The sequence below is a fragment of the Arvicola amphibius genome, chromosome 1 (genome assembly GCF_903992535.2).
Source record: "Arvicola amphibius chromosome 1, mArvAmp1.2, whole genome shotgun sequence".
Classification (NCBI taxonomy): Eukaryota; Metazoa; Chordata; class Mammalia; order Rodentia; family Cricetidae; genus Arvicola; species Arvicola amphibius.
In genome coordinates, this window is record NC_052047.1 from 103,396,475 (window position 1) to 103,415,822 (window position 19,348).

Consider the following 19,348-nt stretch of genomic DNA (forward strand, 5'->3'; position numbering starts at 1 on the left):
CCAGACGACTCTGACTATGACGATGTCCCAGAGGAGGGGCCCAGGGCCCCAGCCATCGTGATGACCAAGGTAGGCAGGGCAAGTGGTTGGGGTTGCATTGATAGCCTGTGTTGTGGAGGGAGGGAGAGAGGGCTGGCAGCTCATTGGCCTTAGAGACCCTAGGATCTCCTCCCCTAGCAGAGAGGCCACTTCCCCCCGCCTCCAATTTACAGTCTCACCATATAGGAGTCCACCCCAGAACCTCATCCTGGGGTCTGCAGCTTCTGTTCCAGGCTTGGGTTGCTGTGGCTGAGTGTGTGTGGTCTGCTGCTGTTTGTGTCTTTTCTGTCCTCATGTCCCCCCTCTCTAACTCTGGACTCTCTAGCTCCGTGTCCTAGGTCAGTGTTTGCCACCAGTCCTGACCCTGTCCCCTGGTCTCTGTGTGGTCTTGGCCACTGCGGGGGGAGGGGTGCAGAAACAGAAGGAAACAGAAGTAAAAGTGCTGAGTTGTGGGCTGAGGATGGAGTAGACAGTGGTGTGGCAGCCAAGGGGTGTGATTGGGGATGAGGGGAAAACGTGACACTGAGTGGTCGGTCCTGGGGGGTCCAGGAGGAGCCCTTGCCGAGCCGAGTCCCACGGGCTGTGAGGGTGGCTAGTCTGCTGAGCGAGGGAGAGGAGCTGTCTGGGGATGATGCAGAAGATGAGGATGACCATGTCTATGAGGGTATCCCCAAGTGAGTATCCTCCCATTCGGCTGCCCTCTTTCCCAGAGCCCCTTAGCCTGCCCGCCTGCCACAGATGTAGCCGTAGGGAGCCCCAGCCTCGCTGCCCTTCCCTTCTCTTGTCCTAGTGGCGGGTGGCCCACCAGTGGCCTGAACCACCCCTTACTCAGCCTGACCCCTGACTTCCCACCACACCTCATGGATGAGCTGCCTGGGGGCTCCACCCCCATCACACCGGTCATCAAGGCTGGCTGGCTGGACAAGAACCCACCACAGGGGTGAGTGAGGCTCGCCTGCACCTTCTCGTGTCTGCATGGGTACAAGGCATACCCCAGGATATTGGTACCATGAGTCCAAAGTCAGAGGGGTCCAAGATTGAGAAATTTTCCTTCCGCACGCACATTAACCATTGGTGACCAATGGATGATCTAGGTGCTAGGAAAGGGGGCCTGGGTATAATGGTTGGACTTTCTCCTCATTCCAGTCTTTGCTGACCAGTGCCTCTGCCTGTCCAGGTCTTATATCTACCAGAAGCGATGGGTGAGACTGGATGCTGACTACCTGCGATACTTCGACAGTAACAAGGTGAGCCTCGCTTGACCCTTGCTCCTGCCCAGGCCTTAGGCTGAACCCCAGTATTGCTTCAGGCCTAGTCCTTAGCTGACCCTCAGTGGGGTCCCGGTCTGTGGACTGGCTGAAGGCAGGGATCGCTGGCCAGCTGCAAAAGATAGGCTTATAGCTGTCATTTCAGTGGAGCTGAGCAGGGGCCCTGGGGTTCCCACTCTGAATGCAGCTCTTCTCTCCCCCAGGACGCCTACTCTAAGCGCTTTGTCCCTGTAGCCTGCATCTGCCGAGTAGCTGCTATTGGAGACCAGAAGTTTGAAGTGATCACCAACAATCGAACCTTTGCCTTCCGGGCAGAGAGCGATGGTGGGAGTTTAGGAGTGTCTCTGTGTGTGTTTGTGTGTGTCTGTGTGTGTGTGGTGGGAGTTTAGGAGTGTATGTGTGTCTGTGCATGTATGTGTGATTGTGTGTCTGTGTGTATGTGTATGTGTGTGTGTTTGTGTGTGTGGTGGGAGTTTAGGAGTGTATGTGTGTCTGTGCATATGTGTGTGATTGTGTGTCTGTGTGCATGTGCATGTGTGTCTGTATGTGTAGTGGGAGTTTAGGAGTGTATTTGTGTGTGTACATGTGGGGGGGGGAGTTTAGGAGTGTATGTGAGTGCCTGTATGTGCGTGTGTGTGTGTGTCTATATGTGCACATGCGTCTGTGGGGGGGCAGTTTAGGATTGTATGTGTCAGTATGTGCATGTGTGTCTCTGTGTGTGGGGAGTTTAGGAGTGTGAGTGTCTGTATGTGTGTGTGTGTGTATGTGCACGTGCGTCTGTATATGCACGTGTGTCTGTGGGGGGGGGCAGTTTAGGACTGTATGTGTGTGTCTGTATGTGTGTGTCTGTGTGTAGGACCGGAAGTTTGGTCACGTTGTGGAGAGTGGGAAGGGAACAATGTATGTCTGCTCCCTAACACGTCAGACTGAAGGAGGCATTGTCCCTGTGTAGTTTGGGGGAGGAGAAGGAAGGAGGAGCTCCTTCCCTGACACACCCCAGCTGCACAGACTACACATAAGCATGCGCAGAGATGCAGGCTCTAACAGTTGTGGTGACTCACCCGGTGTAAGCCAGACAAAGTGACAGACCAAACCAGTGGGCTTCGTAACGAGGTGATCTTTGAGGAGCCTATAGCCGGGGTCCATGTCACTTTCACCCTTTTGCAGTGGAGCGGAATGAGTGGATGCAGGCCTTGCAGCAGGCAGTGGCTGAGCAGCGAGCCTGTGTTCGGCTCTCCAGTGCTTCTACGTTGGGAGTTCGAGGCTCTGAGCAGCCTGACCGCACTGGCAGCCTGGAGCTACGAGGCTTTAAGAATAAGCTTTATGTGGCTGTGGTTGGGGACAAAGTACAACTCTATAAGAATCTGGAGGTACGAAGGACTCTACCAGGCCACTGGGCTCCCCCTGACCTGTGCTCACCACAGTCCCCTTCCCTGCCCCTCTCTTGTTTACCTGGTCCCTCCCTGGTCTTTCTAGAGCCCAAGTTCAGTACTTTCCCATCCAGGCTTTCCTGCACTGGGCCTGCATGCCCTTCTTCCCTCTTGTCTATCTGTGCCTCATCTCCACCCAGCTCCTGAGATCAACCTCCCACCCTCCCCATTCAGCTCCTGAGCTCCACCTCCCACCCTCCCTACTCAGCTCCTGAGATCCATCCTCCCACCCTCCCCACTCGGCTCCTGAGCTCCCCCACTCACCCCAGTTGTAGTCCAGGCTCCCATCCCTGCTCAGATTCCTTCCTCCTTCCTAGTCTCTTTCTAGTCCCTAGGAACCACCTTCCCCAACTCCCCCTGCTGTACCTTCAGCCCTGCTCTCAGCCTTGCCTTCCTCCCTCCACACCCGTCCATCAGGAGTTCCATCTGGGCATCGGCATCACCTTCATCGACATGAACGTGGGCAACGTGAAGGAAGTAGACCGGCGCAGCTTTGACCTCACTACCCCCTACCGCATCTTCAGGTGATCCTTCCCCCCTTGCAGCCCTACCCCATGGGGCAGGTCTGCTCTGCTCACCCACACGCCTTAGTCTGTCAGACTTCTTCACTCATCTTCATCTGACCAGTTCTACCTTTTAGCTCACCACACTGTTCCCCAACCCTGCGACACTCTCCCTGGGTGTTGCTTTGTGGTGCCATCTGGCCGTCCCCAACCCCAAACCTGTGGGCTCTCCAACAGAACCTACTTATGCTCAAAGTTTGAGCACCTGTTGCCTGCTGGGACACCTCCCTCACGGCCCTTCTCTGCCTTTGGTAGTCTGTTGCTGTCACTGCTTTTGGCTGTCTCCTCTCTGTGCCTGTCACCATCCTGGCCAAAGCCTGGCAGGCCCTTTGATCTCATCTTCATTACTCTTTGATTTTTGGTCTTAGTGGCTTTGCTCTGTCCATAGTGACAGCAGGTAGTGACCCTTGACCTCAAGAGCTAGGTTGGTGTCTGTCTGTTTCTTACATTTGCATTATCCTGTGTCATCGGCCTGTAATTCTTCGCCATTATCCTAACGACCACAACAGCTGCAGCCAGCCACTTTGGGGTTTCTGTCAGATGCAGAGGCTTCTGTGCTCCCCTGGTTACTGTCACCATCATCCATCTTAATGAGGCTGCTAGATATTCATCAGGGCCACCACTTGGGCCTACAGGACTTGGGACAATGGAATGAGAATGCTGGTTACTTCTCTCAAGACCCGGCAGCTTTTGAGTTCCTCTACTGGCTGTTGTGGTGGAGGCTTCTCTCCCAAAGAGGAGCTCTGTTGTAAGCGGGAGGGCCACTTGTTCGTCCCGGCAACCCGGCTAGCTTAGCTCAGAAATAACCACACAGAAATTGTATTAAAGAAATTACTGCTTGGCCCATTATCTCTAGCCTCTTATTGGCTCTCACATCTTGATTTAACCCATTCTTATTAATCTGTATATCGCCATGTGGCAGTGGCTTACTGGGAAAGATTCTAACCAGCGTCCGTCTCAGGTGGAGGATCCATGGCTTCTCTCTGACTCTGCTTTCTTCCTCCCAGAATTCAGTTCTGTTTTCCCGGCCTACCTAAGTTCTGCCCCTATCAGGCCAAGGCAGTTTCTTTATTCATTAACCAATACAAGCAACACAGAAAGAAGGACCTCCTACACCAGAGCTCGTGACCATTACCCCTCCAGCATCCGTGCCTTGGCTATGCTGACAGGCTGTGAGAAGTGTGGACTCTCAGACACTTCTGTGTGGCTTGCAGTTGGTGGTGACAGCAGCAGCAGATAAATAGCCAGAGAGAGTTTTTGTTTTGTTTCGTTTTTTTGTTTTTCAAGACAGGGTTTCTCTGTGTAGCCTTGGCTGTCCTGGAACTATTTCTGTAGATCAGGCTGGCCTCGGACCCAGGGATCTGCCTGTCTCTGCCTCTTGAATGCTGGGATTAAAGGCGTGTGCTAGCACTGTCCAGCTCCAGAGGGAGCTATTGCTGGAAGGAAGAAGTTCTGCATGTGCTCTCCAGATTGAGATTTCTACTTTTTTTTTTTTTTTTTTTTTTTTGGTTTTTCGAGACAGGGTTTCTCTGTGGCTTTAGAGCCTGTCCTGGAACTAGCTCTTGTAGACCAGGATGACCTCGAACTCACAGAGATCTGCCTGCCTCTGCCTCCCGAGTGCTGGATTAAAGGCGTGCGCCACCATCGCCTGGTTGAGCTTTCTACTTTGAAGAGCAGGAGGCTGTGGCAGACAGAGCTGCAGGGACCCATGTGTGTCAGACCAATGGAGTTCTCTTTTCTTTTCCTTCCTTCCTTCCTTCCTTCCTTCCTTCCTTTCTTTTCTTCTTTTTCTTTTTCCTCTTCCTCTTTCTCCTCCTCCTCTTTTTTTCTTTGAGACAGGGTCTCTCTGCATAGCCCTGGCTGTCCTGGAATGGACTATGTAGGCCAAACTTGCCTGAACTCACAGAGATCCACCTGCCTCTGCCCCTGGTAGAATTAAAGGTGGGTGCCAGCATTCTGGACCCCCAGTGGAGTTCTTTCTGGCTGAAGGTGGAGGTGGTATGCCTACACCTCTGTCTTCTGTCCTCCACACCTCGACTGGTGCTCTGCAGCTCTGAGGGCTCCTTGCGCCTGCTCTGCCTATCTCAGGCCTGTGCCACTCAACTCTTGTCATCTTCTCTGCCAGTTTGCTCTCCTGCCCTCTCTGCCCTAAACATCTGCCCCCTAATCACCTGGCCTAGCCCTTCTCTTCTCTCTCTGTTTCTTGGCTGGAGAGATGGCTCAGTGGTTAAGAGCATTGCCTGCTCTTCCAAAGGTCCTGAGTTCAATTCTCAGCAACCACATGGTGGCTCTCTCTCTCTCTGTTTCTTCTGGATTCCCCCTTTATTTCTCGTTTTCATGATTCCTTTCTTCGTCCTCACTTTTCTACCAGTCCTGATCCAGAGCTCAGGCCACTCCTCCCTCCTTCTGACCCTCCAATCCCCTGAGGCCTTTCCTACCGGTTTCCTTCCTTATGTGTCCACAGCTTCTCAGCTGATTCAGAGGTGGAGAAGGAGCAGTGGCTGGAGGCCATGCAGGGAGCCATTGCAGAGGCCCTGTCTACCTCAGAGGTGGCCGAGCGCATCTGGGCTGCCGCCCCCAACAGGTTCTGTGCTGACTGTGGAGCTTCCCAGCCTGACTGGGCCTCCATCAATCTCTGTGTTGTCATCTGCAAGCGCTGTGCAGGTAGGCATGTGTGCCACAGGCAGGCCATTGGGCCACAGGTGGCCTATTCGGCAGACCCTGGAGCCCTTGTTCCTAACGCTGCACTTCTGGGAGTGATCTTTAGTATTCGATTCATTGTTAACTCTTTCCACAAGGATGGGAACAGGCAAAGCAGGAAAAAGCATTTTTTTTTTTCAGGTCTACCTGGCAAGTAAGTGAGCTTAGATCAGAGCCCAGGCTGTTAGAATCTGGTGTCCCTGTCACATTAGAAGCATGCAGAAGGCTAGGCCTATCAAGTTCTTCATGCTGAGAGAGGAGCCAGGGTTTTGACATAGTCAGCTCTGTGGGCTAGACTTTAGTTTACAGGAAGAAGCTGAGATTGGAGACCTGAGGAGGGCTGCTGCACCACCACCCAGGAGTGGGACGGGAGGTGCTGAGTGCCTTTTAGGGTGGTTTGAAAGTTACATACGGAAGTATCCATGCTACATGGCTGAGGAGAGAGGGAATGGGAAAAGGTGGGACCCATGGTGTATTCATCTGCTGGCTCTGCTTACCACATGCTAGCAATTGGATTATCCCTAGGGCTGACAGTGCCAAGGTGATGGTTTTGCATGGCTGCAGATTTGAGGGGTCCTTGATGTGAGAATTCAGGAGGAAGAACAGATCTGGGTGAGTCAGTGAGCTTAGGAAGAACGCCTAGGCCTGTGGGACTTTAGGGCAGATGTCAGTCCTGGAGCCGTAAGGCAGCTTTGCTGGTGATGACGTAAGGAAAACTTAAGTTTGTCGAGCTGATTCAGACTGACTTTGGCCCTGGTTCTCTGGAAAATGGAGTTGATATGGGCTGACTTTGGTGGACACGGTTCTCTGTGGAAGATAGTGCATGAATGCAGGGCCAGGGCTTGAGCCAGGCAGTGTGGGTTTGTTCTGGGCACTGAGGACAGAAACCTAAAGACAGATCAGGATCCTGTTTATATGCAGTTGCATTGCAACGAGAAGGGCACAAAACACAGGAGCCAATAAAGTATTGGAATTGCAAGAAGTGGGAAGAGAAGGTGCCATTTGTTTGGGACATTTCTGAGGAGGTGATATGTCAACTGAGACTTGTATGACAGGAAGGTGTGGCCATGTAGGGAGGTGGGGAAGAAAGCTGAGGCAGGAAGTTGGGGATGACAGGGGAGCAGATAAGTGTTCATATCTACGACAGAACAGCTGATGGCACAGAGAAGCAGTCAGTTGGTGGGAAAGTGGCCCGAATGGCCACTGTGCTGTACCAAATGGAGTTGCAGACTAGCTCCAGGCCTGCTCGAGGAGCACTGTGGGTGGCTGAGTGCTCATGGGAAGGGTTATACCCAACGAGCTGTCTGGTCATCGCAGGGGAGCACCGTGGTCTGGGTGCTGGCGTGTCTAAGGTGCGGAGCCTGAAGATGGACAGGAAGGTGTGGACAGAAACTCTCATCCAGGTGGGCATGCCCTGCTTGTCATCCATGCTTGGGGTTTCCCCTCTTAGCTGCTAGTCCCCGTCTCAGTTACCTCAGAACTTTGGAGCGAGGGGACCTCCAGATAATTTAATGGGTGGGGATTTTGAAAGAATCTATTTTTGGCAAAATTAGCAAACTGGCCACTGTATGAAGAATGTTTTTACAGTTTTAAAGGGTTGTAAAAAAAAAGATTTGACAGAGATGGTGTATGTTTCATAAAACCCAAACTACTTATTATTTGACCTTTTAGAGAATTGCTGACCCCCGATGTAGTTCAGCTGTTGTCCTGGTGTGGAGACTGAAGCCCTGGGTTGGGCTGTAACATGCCTAAGGTTCCCCAACTACTGCAGATTGACCACCCAGCCTGCTCCTTTGCACCCCGTGCCCTGGCTGAGCTGGGGTCTTTTCCACAGTGCACACCCCTCAGCACACCTGAGCTTTCCCTGCTCCCGAATGCATGTGCAGAGTGTGTACATGAAGCACGGTTTGAGGCTCACATGTGGACATGCTTTATACCTATGCATTTAAACCTCTTTGGTGCCTGTGCGTGTGATGATTGTTATGGGGAACCTATAGCAGGAGGCTAGACCCAGGAACCCACCACCCGGGGCCTTACTGCTAAACTGGGGACTTGATAGTGTATCCATATCATGTGCCCTTCTTTATGTTTGGCATACCAATGTAGAGAATGTTGCTTTTTTTAACAGAGTGTGTCTTTCAGGGTAGCCCTGAGTTAGGATTAGAATACCCAGGATACAAGGAGGAGACCGAGGCTCAGAGAGAAAAAAAGCAAACCCAATCAGGTCCAAAGTGGCAGAGAGTGATCAGTACTCTGAACAAGTGGACTGGGGAGTCCAAAAAATGCCTATAACTATGGAACAGAGGGGGAAATGATCCTGCCCCCTAATACTGTCCCCCTTCACCTCCTAGAAACCACCACCTTCTCTCATCCAGAGAGGAATGTCGGGGCAGATAGACCCCATCCCTGCCTACGCTAGGCTGACAGGTTAGACACCGAATGTCAGGGGCAGATAGACCCCGTCCCTGCCTGCCCTAGGCTGACAGGTTAGACACCGAATGTCAGGGGCAGATAGACCCCGTTCCTGCCTACCCTAGGCTGACAGGTTGGACACCACCCCCTCATAGGGACAGCCTCGAGAATGCAGAGTTCCAGATGTGGGGTTGGTTGAGACAACAGCAAGGCTCCCAGAGACCAGGCCTCAAACCTTCACCTATTAGACTGTCCAAGACAATCTGAGCAGAGAGCCTGGGGCTTCGAGCAGAGGCCATGGCCACCAGCAGACCTTGCTGCTCCTGATTCCCCCCGCTTGGGGAAGATGGGTGATCTCGGCCTCTCGTCAGCTGCCTCTCACCTCTTGCCCACACCCACAGCTCTTCATTCAGCTGGGCAATGGCCCTGGGAACCGCTTCTGGGCCGCCAACGTGCCCCCTAGTGAGGCCCTGCAGCCCAGCAGCAGCCCTGCTGCCAGGCGGTACCACCTGGAGGCCAAGTACAGAGAGGGCAAGTACCGTCGCTACCACCCACTCTTCGGCAACCAGGAGGAACTGGACAAGGTCAGCACACTAAGCCTTCTTGTCCCTGCGTTGTCAGGGGCCCTAGAACCTATCCCGCTCTTCCTTTGTCCCCATTCCTGTCTCAGCCCATCTCTTCCATTAGCTTTAGAGGGTTGTGAACATATGGGGAAACTGAGGCCCAGAGGGCAGCAGGGCCTGCCTAAGGAAAGCCAGGCTTGGTTCTGGGTCCAGTGCCATGTCTTCAGCATCCGGCTGCCTCCTCCTGATTCCTCTGTGCCCCGCACCCTGTCCTGTTCCTTCAGAATCCTGCCAAAAGGAATGAACGCGATGGGGATGCTATTTCCTGTCAGGCTCATGAAAAACAGCTGGACCGCTCTGACCCACCCCATCCACACCCCATTCTAGATGAGGCCCCATATGGGCCCCAGACCCCAGAGGATTGGGAACCAAGTCTTGGACCATGATGTGGCTCAGCCTGAGTGGGGGACAGCTCGCTTGGAGGCAACCGGTGGCATTTGTGACGCATGGGTGGCCTTCAGCTCTTCCTCCAAGCAGTCCTACCCAGGCAGGCCGAGTCTAGCTCACAGAGCTCTGTGGAAGCTAGGCCTACACCTCCCTAAAACCTAGGCGTCCGGCCCCCAGTTCAGTCCAGCCCAGTCTGGCCTACAAGCCAGGAGGGTGGTGGCTCCCATTGGTCCGGAGGGCCGGGCAGGCAGTGAGGAATTCAAATGTGGGAGGAATTAGCTACAATCCTTAGCCCCGCCCTCTGCGCCCCCCCCCCCCCCCCCCCCCCCCCGCTGCAAGACAGAGGGAGCCTGAGATCCTCCAGGGGCTCCTTGCAGCCTGACTTGCAGCAGGGTGAGGCCCTGGGCTAGGACCCCAGCCTCAGCCGGGTAGCCCAGCCTCTCTAGCTGGCCTTCTCCTCTTCTTCTGACTCCTATTCCTTTCTTTTCTTTTCTTTTCTTTTCTTCTGGCTTCTCTAGGCCCTGGCCTCTTTCAGTCTGGGGATGGTCTACCCAGATTTGGATGACTCCTTCCTCTTTCCTCCTCCCTTCTAGCAAGCTCCCATCCCTAACCCTCCACCTCCCTCCCACCCCTGCTCGGACTGACCCTCCCCTCTCCTCTAGGCCCTGTGTGCTGCGGTTACTACCACTGACCTGGCTGAGACCCAGGCACTCCTGGGCTGTGGGGCTGGGGTCAGCTGCTTCTCAGGAGACCCAGCAGCTCCCACACCCCTGGCTCTTGCTGAGCAGGCTGGACAGACACTGCAGATGGAGTTTCTGCGGAATAACCAGAGCACAGGTGAGTGGCCGCTGGCTCTGTATTCTGCTGGGGGTCTGGCATTGTAGAGAGGTTCACAGGAGTGGCTGCAGAAATGAGATTTGCAGGCCACTCCCAAGCTATGGTGGAAGCTCCTTGGTGGTCCCTGGGGCAGCAGCATGGTACTTGGGTGTGTTTGGGGTTTATGTGTCAATGGATACTTATGTTTTCTGTGAATGTCCTTTTGTGTCAGTATCTCCGGGACTTTTATCTGTGTGCTCTTCTGACTTACAGTGTGGGTCCATAGGGGTGTCTGTTCCAGGATGAACCTTGGAACTGCCTAGATTCTTTTTGCTCATGCTGGGAGTGTTAAGGCTTTGGGGTTTGTGTGTAGGCAGTGGGTCTGTGTTGCTGTGTGCGTGTCCTACACAGCAGCCGTGTGGTTTGTCTGCTCAGTCTGGGTGGAGTTCCATCACAGTCCTGGGTTAGGTCCCATTTGGCTCCCATTCTTGGAGGTGGGGGTGTGAAGAGGGGTTGTTTGTGGCCCAGACCTGGTCTCCTGAGGCAACTCCTAAGGCTGAGGGTGGGGCTCAGTGTCTGGGGCTCTGGGCTTTGGGCCACTTGTGGGTGGGGCATGCTAGGCTGGAAAGAGCCCAGGTGTCTGGGGAGGTGCAAGAGACCACCCAGCTGGACTGGGCTAGGGCACATGACCGCCGTGCTCACCACTAGGGCCAGGCTATTTCCCTGGCCTTTGTGTTGTCTGGACAAACCTCTCTCTAGGGAATGCTATTGAGTTGGCCCAAAGCCCCCTCATTCCAGTATGTTTGGCTCTATGTCTCCAACGGGGAGTGTGGGGTGGGCTTTGGAGTCAGTGAAGCATCCTGAAAGGGGACAGACTAGAGCTGGGCCCTGAGAATGCAGTGACATTCCTACTTGTGGGCAGAGGCGGACATGTGGCTTTTCAAAACCTTGGAGGTGGTAATAGAATCCTGAAGTGCTGGTAGGGAGCTGAGGAAGCAGGACTGTGACCGGACAGCTCCTGGACACCCAGCATGACCACTGACATTCTTTCTTCCACTCCAAAGAGGTCCCTCGGCTGGACTCAGGGAAGCCCTTGGAAAAGCACTACTCCATTATCCTGCCAACTGTGAGCCACAGTGGCTTCCTGTACAAAACTGCTTCTGCTGGCAAGCCTCTACAGGACCGCCGTGCCCGGGAAGGTGAGCGCTGTACCATACCCATCTGTGCCATGGTGTGTTAGCCTGGCTCCGCCGGTGGGCAAAGGGTGCCAAGTGGACTCTAGTGTGGTTGTTTTTCTATTACTCTTTTGGGGTGCCCTCCACTCAGCTCCCAGTAAGCACACAGAGGCTTATTTCTTACAAATGCCCAGCCTTAGCTAGGCTTATTTCTTACCAGTTTTTTTTAACTTAAATTATCCTGCCTATCTTTTGCATCTGGGCTTTTACCTTTCTTTATTTCTGTATCCCCCTTTTTACTTCTTACTTCTAAACTGACTTGCTGTTTAGTTAGGTGGCTGAACCCTTGATTTCTCCTCCTTCTCTCGCTCCTTGTTCTCCTTAATTCCAGATTTCTCCTCTCATTTATTCTCTCTACCTGCCAGCCCCACCTATTTTTCCTTCCTATTGGCCGTTCAGCTCTTTATTAGCCCAATCAGGTGTTTTATCCAGACAAAGTAACACAGCTTCACAGAGTTAAACAAATGCAACATAAAAGAATGCAACACATCTTTGCATCATTAAAACAAATGTTCCACAGCATAAACAAATGTAACATGTCTTAAAATACTATTCCACAACACTCAGGCAGAACCGCCTGGAAAGTATATAGTAGGTGCTTGAGAAATGGACTGTTTGGGGTCGGGGTTGGGTGTGGCACTGCTGTTTCCTCAAGCCTGAAGTCTGGATGAAGCCCCTGTTGGGTGAGGTCTTGGGCTGGGCATCTGGTTTATTCCACATATGAATGGAAGGCAGTTTGAGGACTTGAGTGCCATCCTTCTTAGATCTCAGCTGCCTTTCATTTATTCCCTGACTCCAAGCACAACACATCCTCCCTCTTACAACACAGATCCCCTCCTGGTTCTGCCCTGGCCCTGTCGCTCCTTGCTTTGTCACACACACCAGATTTATACCCACCTCTCTGCCCCAAGTATCCCTTTAAATGTCACGTCTACAGGGATGTCCTGTGATCCCCAGCTACTTCATGCTGTGTTGCATGTCACCCTCAATCCTGTTTTTTCTTCTTACTGTTCCATCTGATTTTTAGACTTTTCCCCCTCTTCTTTACAAGTCTCTGTGCTTCCCAGATCCAGGGCCTTGAACCCCTGGGCTCAAGCTCCCTGTCTCAGCCTTCCATATGGCTAAAATCATAGACAGTGTCATCACACCTAGCTCAGTTGTCCTTCTTTGTGTATCTTTGTATACATGGTACCTATTGCAGCCTGAGTACACAAGGACATGCATCTTCAGAGTGGAGGAGACCACAGAAGAGCTGGCTGCTTCTGTGGACGGGCTTGGGGCACATGGCCCTCAGAAGTACAGACGGGATGAGGGACAGCCTGCTCTCTCAGCACCCCTTCTTGGGTACCCCAGAGAAAGCCCTCTGATTCCCAGACAGTGTAACCCTGAGCTGCTCCTGATCCATTTCCTTCTGCTTGCTAATGTCATTCATGTAACTCCCCTGAGGCATCCTTTTCACCTTGGGTGCCAGGAAGCGCTGAGCCACGGTGAGGCTAGAGCTGAAAACTACTGAAGCCTTCTGGCTTGGATGTTCTGTTCTTTCGCTTACCTTCATGGTTCAGATTCCCATTTCTGCCCTTTGGGGATTTTGTGCATCCTCAGAGCCATCATAGGAGGAGACAGACTATAGAATGAGGTGTGCATCTGTCAAAGAAGAGTGGGCCTGGGATGGGCCCCAAGACTTCCTATGCCATTGGCACTATAGGTAGAGGGAGCAAGGTGGACGGAAGCTAGGAGTGGCTAAGGATTGGGGGTAGCATGGGATCTAACATCTGAATGGAAGTAGGATCAAGACTCTATTACTCTTGACCTCCAAGACAGAGGCCAAAAGTTCATGGAGAGGTTAAAGGGGAGAGAGGTGGGGACTTGGTGCAGAGGGCTGCCCTCAGGCAAGTGTGCATTTGAAAGGAGAGCCTATAGGTGGGGAGGGACAGGGATCCAGGGAAAAGGCAGGAATGATTTTCAGCAGAGCTAGGGACTTCTTCACGGTCCTCTACCAAACTTCTTCCCAGAGTTCAGCCGGCGCTGGTGCGTCCTTAGTGACGGGATTCTGAGTTACTACGAGAACGAACGGGCAGTGACACCCAATGGGGAGATTCGGGCCGGTGAGATTGTGTGCCTGGCAGTTTCCCCTCTGGACACCCACGGGTGAGCATCCCTGGCCATAACCACAAACTGCTAGTGTCTATGAAGTTCAGCTTCTGGTTGGGGAGGCAGGGACACTGGACCAGAGAACAGGGCCTTCTTAGGGCCACAGGGCTGTTTGCCCACCTCTCGGGAGGTCAGGGAGGGGTCCTGATAAGGGCAGGGAGCAGAGAGGAGTAGAAGGGTGAATCCTGGTTGTTTGCAGCTTCGAGCACACCTTTGAGGTGTACACAGAGGGAGAACGGCTGTACCTGTTCGGACTGGAGAATGCAGAGCTAGCTCATGAATGGGTCAAGTGCATTGCCAAGGTGGGCCTGGGTGAGTGGGCAAGTGTGTGATAGAGAGAGGGTGGGACCTCTGACTAAACCCCATGAACCCAGTTCTGACGGAGCAAGAGCTGGCTGGAGGTATAGCAGATTCAGGACAGACCTCTCAGGTGAAAGGAAGCATAGGTTGCAGCCCTCTGGTACCTATGAGGGGCAAGGCACGGGCCATCGTAGCATGAATAGTGAACTCCAGGAAAGCGAGTCTCTTAGCTGTGCAGGTGTGCACTCAGACTAGCGAGAAAGGCAAGGAGGCTGCAGAGGAGAGATCTGCCTTAGAGACTAGAGCCACGTACCCTCTCTTCATCCCTCATTAGCTCATTTGATGAGTTCTCTGTGCCTTCCGAGGATCAGTGCCCAGAGCCCTGAGGACCCAGGTGTATCATCTGTTGTTTCTATGGGAGTGGGGCAGACTGAGTCCAGACACAGTAGCATATCCAGTGGTGTAGCAGATGCCCGAGTGTGTGGGCACTGTGGAAACCCAGAGAAGCGTCATCCCAAGAGAAGACACGTCCAAATGGGTACATGATACCAAAGTCTGTCACTGTGCTAGGTTCTGCCTTGGGGAGGAGGAAAGGAAGTGGCTAGATGGGAAAGAGCCTTCACCCACAGGCCGAGGAGCTTGGCGTTCTCCAGAAGGCTATGCGGTGTTCACTTTGTCTCTCCCCACTATCTCCTCAACTAGGCATTCGTGCCTTCCCTGGCCGAGGACCTGCTAGCCCGGGACTTTGAGCGGCTTGGGCGCCTACCCTACAAAGCTGGCCTGAGCCTCCAGCAGGCTCAGGAAGGCTGGTTTGCCTTGGCTGGCTCTGAACTCCGGGCTGTCTTCCCTGAGGGGCCCTGGGAAGAGCCACTGCAGCTCCGGAGATTGCAAGAGCTTTGTATGTGTATTAACCTTGCCCCCCAATTTCTAGGGCCCCTTGTCCCAGTCCCCTTGCCCCAGTCCTTGTCTACAAGTCTGAATTCCAGCCTGCCCTCCAGTACTCTCTCCTGTCCTTGGAGTACATCTCAGTAACCCTTTAGGTTGGTGGGTGGGACCCAAGGGTGTGATCTCAGAGGGTCTCATGAGGGAGCAGTTTGGGAGTCATAAACAAAGCCTGGGCCTCACTTTGACTTTCCCCTGCACAGCTATCCAAGGAGACAGCGAGAACCAAGTTTTGGTGCTGGTAGAGCGGAGGAGGTGAGCCCTGGTTTCCCTGAGGGGCCTGGAGAAGCCTGAAGCATTCCAACGGCCTGGGGAGAGGTGGGACACAGGGACGTATAGGTGGGACAGTGACTGTCTCTGGTCCAGGACACTGTACATCCAGGGTGAGCGGCGACTGGATTTCATGGGTTGGCTTGGGGCCATCCAGAAAGCAGCAGCCAGCTTGGGAGACACACTGTCAGAGCAACAGCTTGGGGACTCAGACATCCCAGTGATCGTGTACCGCTGCGTGGACTACATCACACAGTGTGGTGAGCACTCCCCTCCTCTGGTGACACCCAGCCCCCAGTGCCTAGGAACCCTCTAAAAAGAGTGGTGTAACTCCCTCCCCAGGCTTGACCTCAGAGGGTATCTATCGCAAGTGCGGTCAGACCTCTAAGACGCAGAGACTCCTGGAGAGCCTGAGGCAGGATGCTCGCTCTGTGCACCTCAAAGAGGGCGAGCAGCACGTGGATGACGTCTCCTCTGCTCTCAAACGCTTCCTGAGGGACCTGCCCGATGGGCTCTTCACCCGTGCGCAGCGGCTGGCCTGGCTGGAGGCCTCTGGTGGGTCCTGCTGCCTGCATTCAGCCTTGTCCACCCTACGTTAGGATGTCCCCATCATACTCTGGACAGGGCTGGCCCCAGCTCCTCTGCCTCTAGTCACGCTACAGAGATGGGGTTGCTTAGAGGTGGAGGGCAGAGACGTCCCTGTCCCCGCTAGGCACCTGGGAGTGCTATCACCATCATGAGAAGCAAAGCTGGTGGAAGGGGGCATTGGGGACCAGTTTCTAACCCAGTCCATCTCCCCCCACCCAGAGATCGAGGATGAGGAGGAAAAGATCTCCAGGTACCGAGAGCTCTTGGTGCATCTGCCCCCTGTCAACCGGGCCACTGTGAAGGCCCTGATCAGCCATCTGTACTGGTGAGGGGCCATGTCAGTGTGAGCTCTGGGTGGATGGGTATAAAAAATTCTTATACTCTCTTCCTGGCCGACTGCCCTCAGGTGGGCAAGCAGGTGGGCCTGGGGACCAACCAATGACTGTCCTGATCTTGGATGTTGTATCTCAGTTTACTTCCTACAGGATAGAGGCCATGGAGGGGTTTTTTTTTTGCCAGTTTGGGGCCAGGTTACTGAGGCAAAATGCCCTCACTTCCCAGCCCTATCTATACCTTGCCAGCACCTGAGATACAACCCTTCACTCCTTAATTAGGGTCCACTCTGTCCTCTTGGGCCTGATGGGAATGGGGAAGGTGGGTGGCAGGCTCCTCGATCCTAGCTCCTCTTTGTTCTCCTTCCAGTGTACAGTGCTTCTCAGACACAAACCAAATGAACACACACAACCTGGCCATTGTATTTGGGCCCACACTCTTCCAGACAGACGGGCAGGACTACAAGGCTGGCAAGGTGGTGGAAGACCTCATCAACCACTATGTGGTGGTATTCAGTGTGCGTCCCAGTCGGGGCTAGGGAAGGGGCATTGAAGGGAGGGTGGGCAAGGCTAAGCCTCTCCGATGGCATTGACCTTCTGGCCCTTCCCAGGTGGACGAGGAGGAGCTGAGGAAGCAGAGGGAGGAAGTCACTGCCATTGTGAAGATGCGAGTAGCTGGCACTGCTAGTGGGACCCAGGTGCAGGCCAGGGTTTGGGTAGGCTGTGCTGGCTGCTAGCATTGCTCCCCAGGCCTCTCGCTGAGCCCCATCTCTCCTGCAGCATGCAGGTGACTTCATCTGTACTGTGTACCTGGAGGAGAAGAAGGAGGAGACTGAACAGCATGTCAAGGTAGGGGCTGTTGAGCCAGGCTGAGCCACTTTGAGATGTACGAGAATCCCCAAATACCGCCTCTGTGCATCTTGGGGCTCAGTGGACCCAGCAAAGAGTAGGTTTGGGGCCTAAATCACAGGAGATTGTGGTGACGCATTTGGGCCTGGCTGATCTCTTGGGTGGCTGCAGATCCCAGCATCCATGACAGCAGAGGAGCTTGTCCTGGAGATTCTAGACCGGCGCAGCGTGAGCATCAGGGAAAAGGACTACTGGACCTGCTTTGAGGTCAACGAGAAGGAGGAGGCAGGTGAGTGGCAGCCCCCTACAGTCCGGGACCCAGAGGATTTGGATGATACTTTTTGCTGCCGCCCTAATGACTTTTGTGGTTTCCATGCTGGTGGTGACGGCAGCTAGCAGGTCCAGGTGGTGGTTGTGCTGGAGCTGATGGTGGACGGGGAGGGGCAGGTGGTGCCAGTCATGATAGCGCTCCCCCATGTGTCAGAATGGTGTTACCATAGAAGGACAATAGGATTGTAGGGTGATACTACTCTTGGGGTGAAGAAGGTGGTGGTTAGGCTATCCTGGGAAAGCCTGTCTGTGGTGTGAGTGGGCTGACTGAAGCCTTTTGTGGTGAAGGGAGTGGTGTTGGGACGAGAGGTGGAACTGTTGCTGACGTATGCATCTGCTGTTTCTGCTTGAGGAGCCAGGCAATAATCCATGGTTCCTATGCTCACAGGGGTCAGTCTGGTAAGGGATGGAAATGCCAATACTATGATCATTCCCAGAAACAAGACAACCACCATGCTGTTAGCTGACTACTTTAGAGGAAAGACTCAGGCTGTCTGAAGAGCCTATGGCAGGACCAATGAGCCTGCTGTGAGGAAGAGCAAGGGCTACTTGGTAAAGACAGGACAGGGGTCCCAGAAAGTGCGCAGCTCTAGCACTGAGCTGAGCCTCAGGAGATGAGGAAACACAGGCTGGGACTGAAGGTGGATGCAGGGCCATCTGATGGTTAGTGACAGGACTTTGAGGAGACGCGGTTTGCTTCTAGACTGGGAGGACATGCTAGAGGCCGTAGAAGCCAGACCGTGGGACAATGCAGAGGGTCATACCAGATTTAACCTGTGAGGGTGGAAGGAACTGGAGTATTTTTGGTCTGGGCAGGGGCAGTGTTTGTTGGGGACACATGGGTGAGAGACAATCCAGGCTTGGTTTTTCGTTATAGCTAGGTGTAACAAGCCAGAAGCTGGCTTATGGAAAGGGTGATCATAACTATGGTATAATATGATGCTGGTGGAGGGTGAGGTATGTAGGTGCCGTGTGTTCATGTGCTTGCCCTTGGTGGTATTATACCGTGTGGATCCAGCGACAATGGTGTGGCTTCTCCACAGAGCGCCCGCTACACTTTGCGGAGAAGGTGCTGCCCATTGTGCACGGGCTGGGCATCGACAGCCACCTGGTGGTGAAGAAGCACCAGTCCATGGAGGCCATGCTGTTGTATCTGGGTAAGTAGGACCTGTAGGGGATGTAGGGTGGACAGGGCAGGACCTGGTGCCCCAGGGTGGAACAGCTCAGATGGAGGGAACTGGGGGGGCTTTCATGGAGGCTGGGACATGACGTGGGGCCCTGAGGTTGGTAGGTGGGGTAGTATAGCCCATGCCCACTCCAGTCCTCCCCTAGCCAGCCGTGTGGGGGACACCAAGCATGGCATGATGAAGTTCCGGGAAGACCGAAGCCTCCTGGGTCTGGGGCTGCCCTCGGGTGGCTTCCACGATCGCTACTTCATTCTCAACAGCAGCTGCCTGCGACTCTATAAGGAGGTTCGGGTAAGCCCTGTGATAGACACTTGTGTCCCACGTGTGCTCAGACACCATATGCAAACATTGCGTTGGCACTCATGGTCTCCAAGAGTGCAGTCCCCATCTGAGGGTCTCGGCAACACAATGGCTGACAATAGCTGTGTATTCTGCTGTGGCCCCATGAGGCCTGGGAGTGAATGGGATTGCCATGACATCATACACATGCTCCCATATTGTGTCCGTGGTTTGTCTCAGCTCTCACAAGCATATGTTCCGTGACAACAGTCCTAAGCTGTGGCCATGCGTCCTTTGCCCCTCCTAGGACACAGCCCTCCTGACATACCCTACCCACATGCCAGGTGTTGTGCTAGACCAGACCCCTTGGGACCGCCATCTTACACACACACACACACACACACACACACACACACACGCCCTGCCTGTACCCCCTCCCCTTTCCCTTTGCATCACCTACATAACCTGTTCTGGCTTTAGACTGGGCTGATGCCCTTCATAACCCTGCTCCTCTATCAAACAGAGCCAAAGGCCATGGAGCGGGGCCCCCGAGACCGTGAGTAGCTGTGGGCCAGCTGCTTTGCCTTACACCAGCTGGGCCCAGGCAAGCCGGGTAGAGTTTAGGGATGATCAGAGCTCCCAGTTCT

General features: G+C 53.9%; 1 protein-coding gene across 3 annotated transcripts in view; it reads left to right on the top strand.

Moving 5' to 3' along the window:
- Positions 1–19,348, top strand: part of Arap1 (ArfGAP with RhoGAP domain, ankyrin repeat and PH domain 1) — a 60,955-nt gene that overhangs the window by 35,372 nt on the left and 6,235 nt on the right. For all 3 annotated transcript variants that reach the window (XM_038321429.1, XM_038321448.1, XM_038321455.1), the window contains 25 exons: positions 5–69; positions 589–713; positions 830–979; positions 1,217–1,286; positions 1,511–1,631; positions 2,475–2,677; positions 3,155–3,261; positions 5,765–5,964; positions 7,318–7,403; positions 8,814–8,996; positions 10,085–10,259; positions 11,303–11,437; positions 13,486–13,621; positions 13,824–13,926; positions 14,627–14,822; positions 15,070–15,121; positions 15,233–15,396; positions 15,479–15,691; positions 15,944–16,049; positions 16,427–16,574; positions 16,668–16,754; positions 16,837–16,905; positions 17,077–17,194; positions 18,279–18,392; positions 18,568–18,713. In XM_038321429.1, coding sequence (XP_038177357.1) covers positions 5–69; positions 589–713; positions 830–979; positions 1,217–1,286; positions 1,511–1,631; positions 2,475–2,677; positions 3,155–3,261; positions 5,765–5,964; positions 7,318–7,403; positions 8,814–8,996; positions 10,085–10,259; positions 11,303–11,437; positions 13,486–13,621; positions 13,824–13,926; positions 14,627–14,822; positions 15,070–15,121; positions 15,233–15,396; positions 15,479–15,691; positions 15,944–16,049; positions 16,427–16,574; positions 16,668–16,754; positions 16,837–16,905; positions 17,077–17,194; positions 18,279–18,392; positions 18,568–18,713 — 3,272 coding nt within the window. The remainder of the gene's footprint in view (positions 1–4; positions 70–588; positions 714–829; positions 980–1,216; positions 1,287–1,510; positions 1,632–2,474; positions 2,678–3,154; positions 3,262–5,764; positions 5,965–7,317; positions 7,404–8,813; positions 8,997–10,084; positions 10,260–11,302; positions 11,438–13,485; positions 13,622–13,823; positions 13,927–14,626; positions 14,823–15,069; positions 15,122–15,232; positions 15,397–15,478; positions 15,692–15,943; positions 16,050–16,426; positions 16,575–16,667; positions 16,755–16,836; positions 16,906–17,076; positions 17,195–18,278; positions 18,393–18,567; positions 18,714–19,348) is intronic.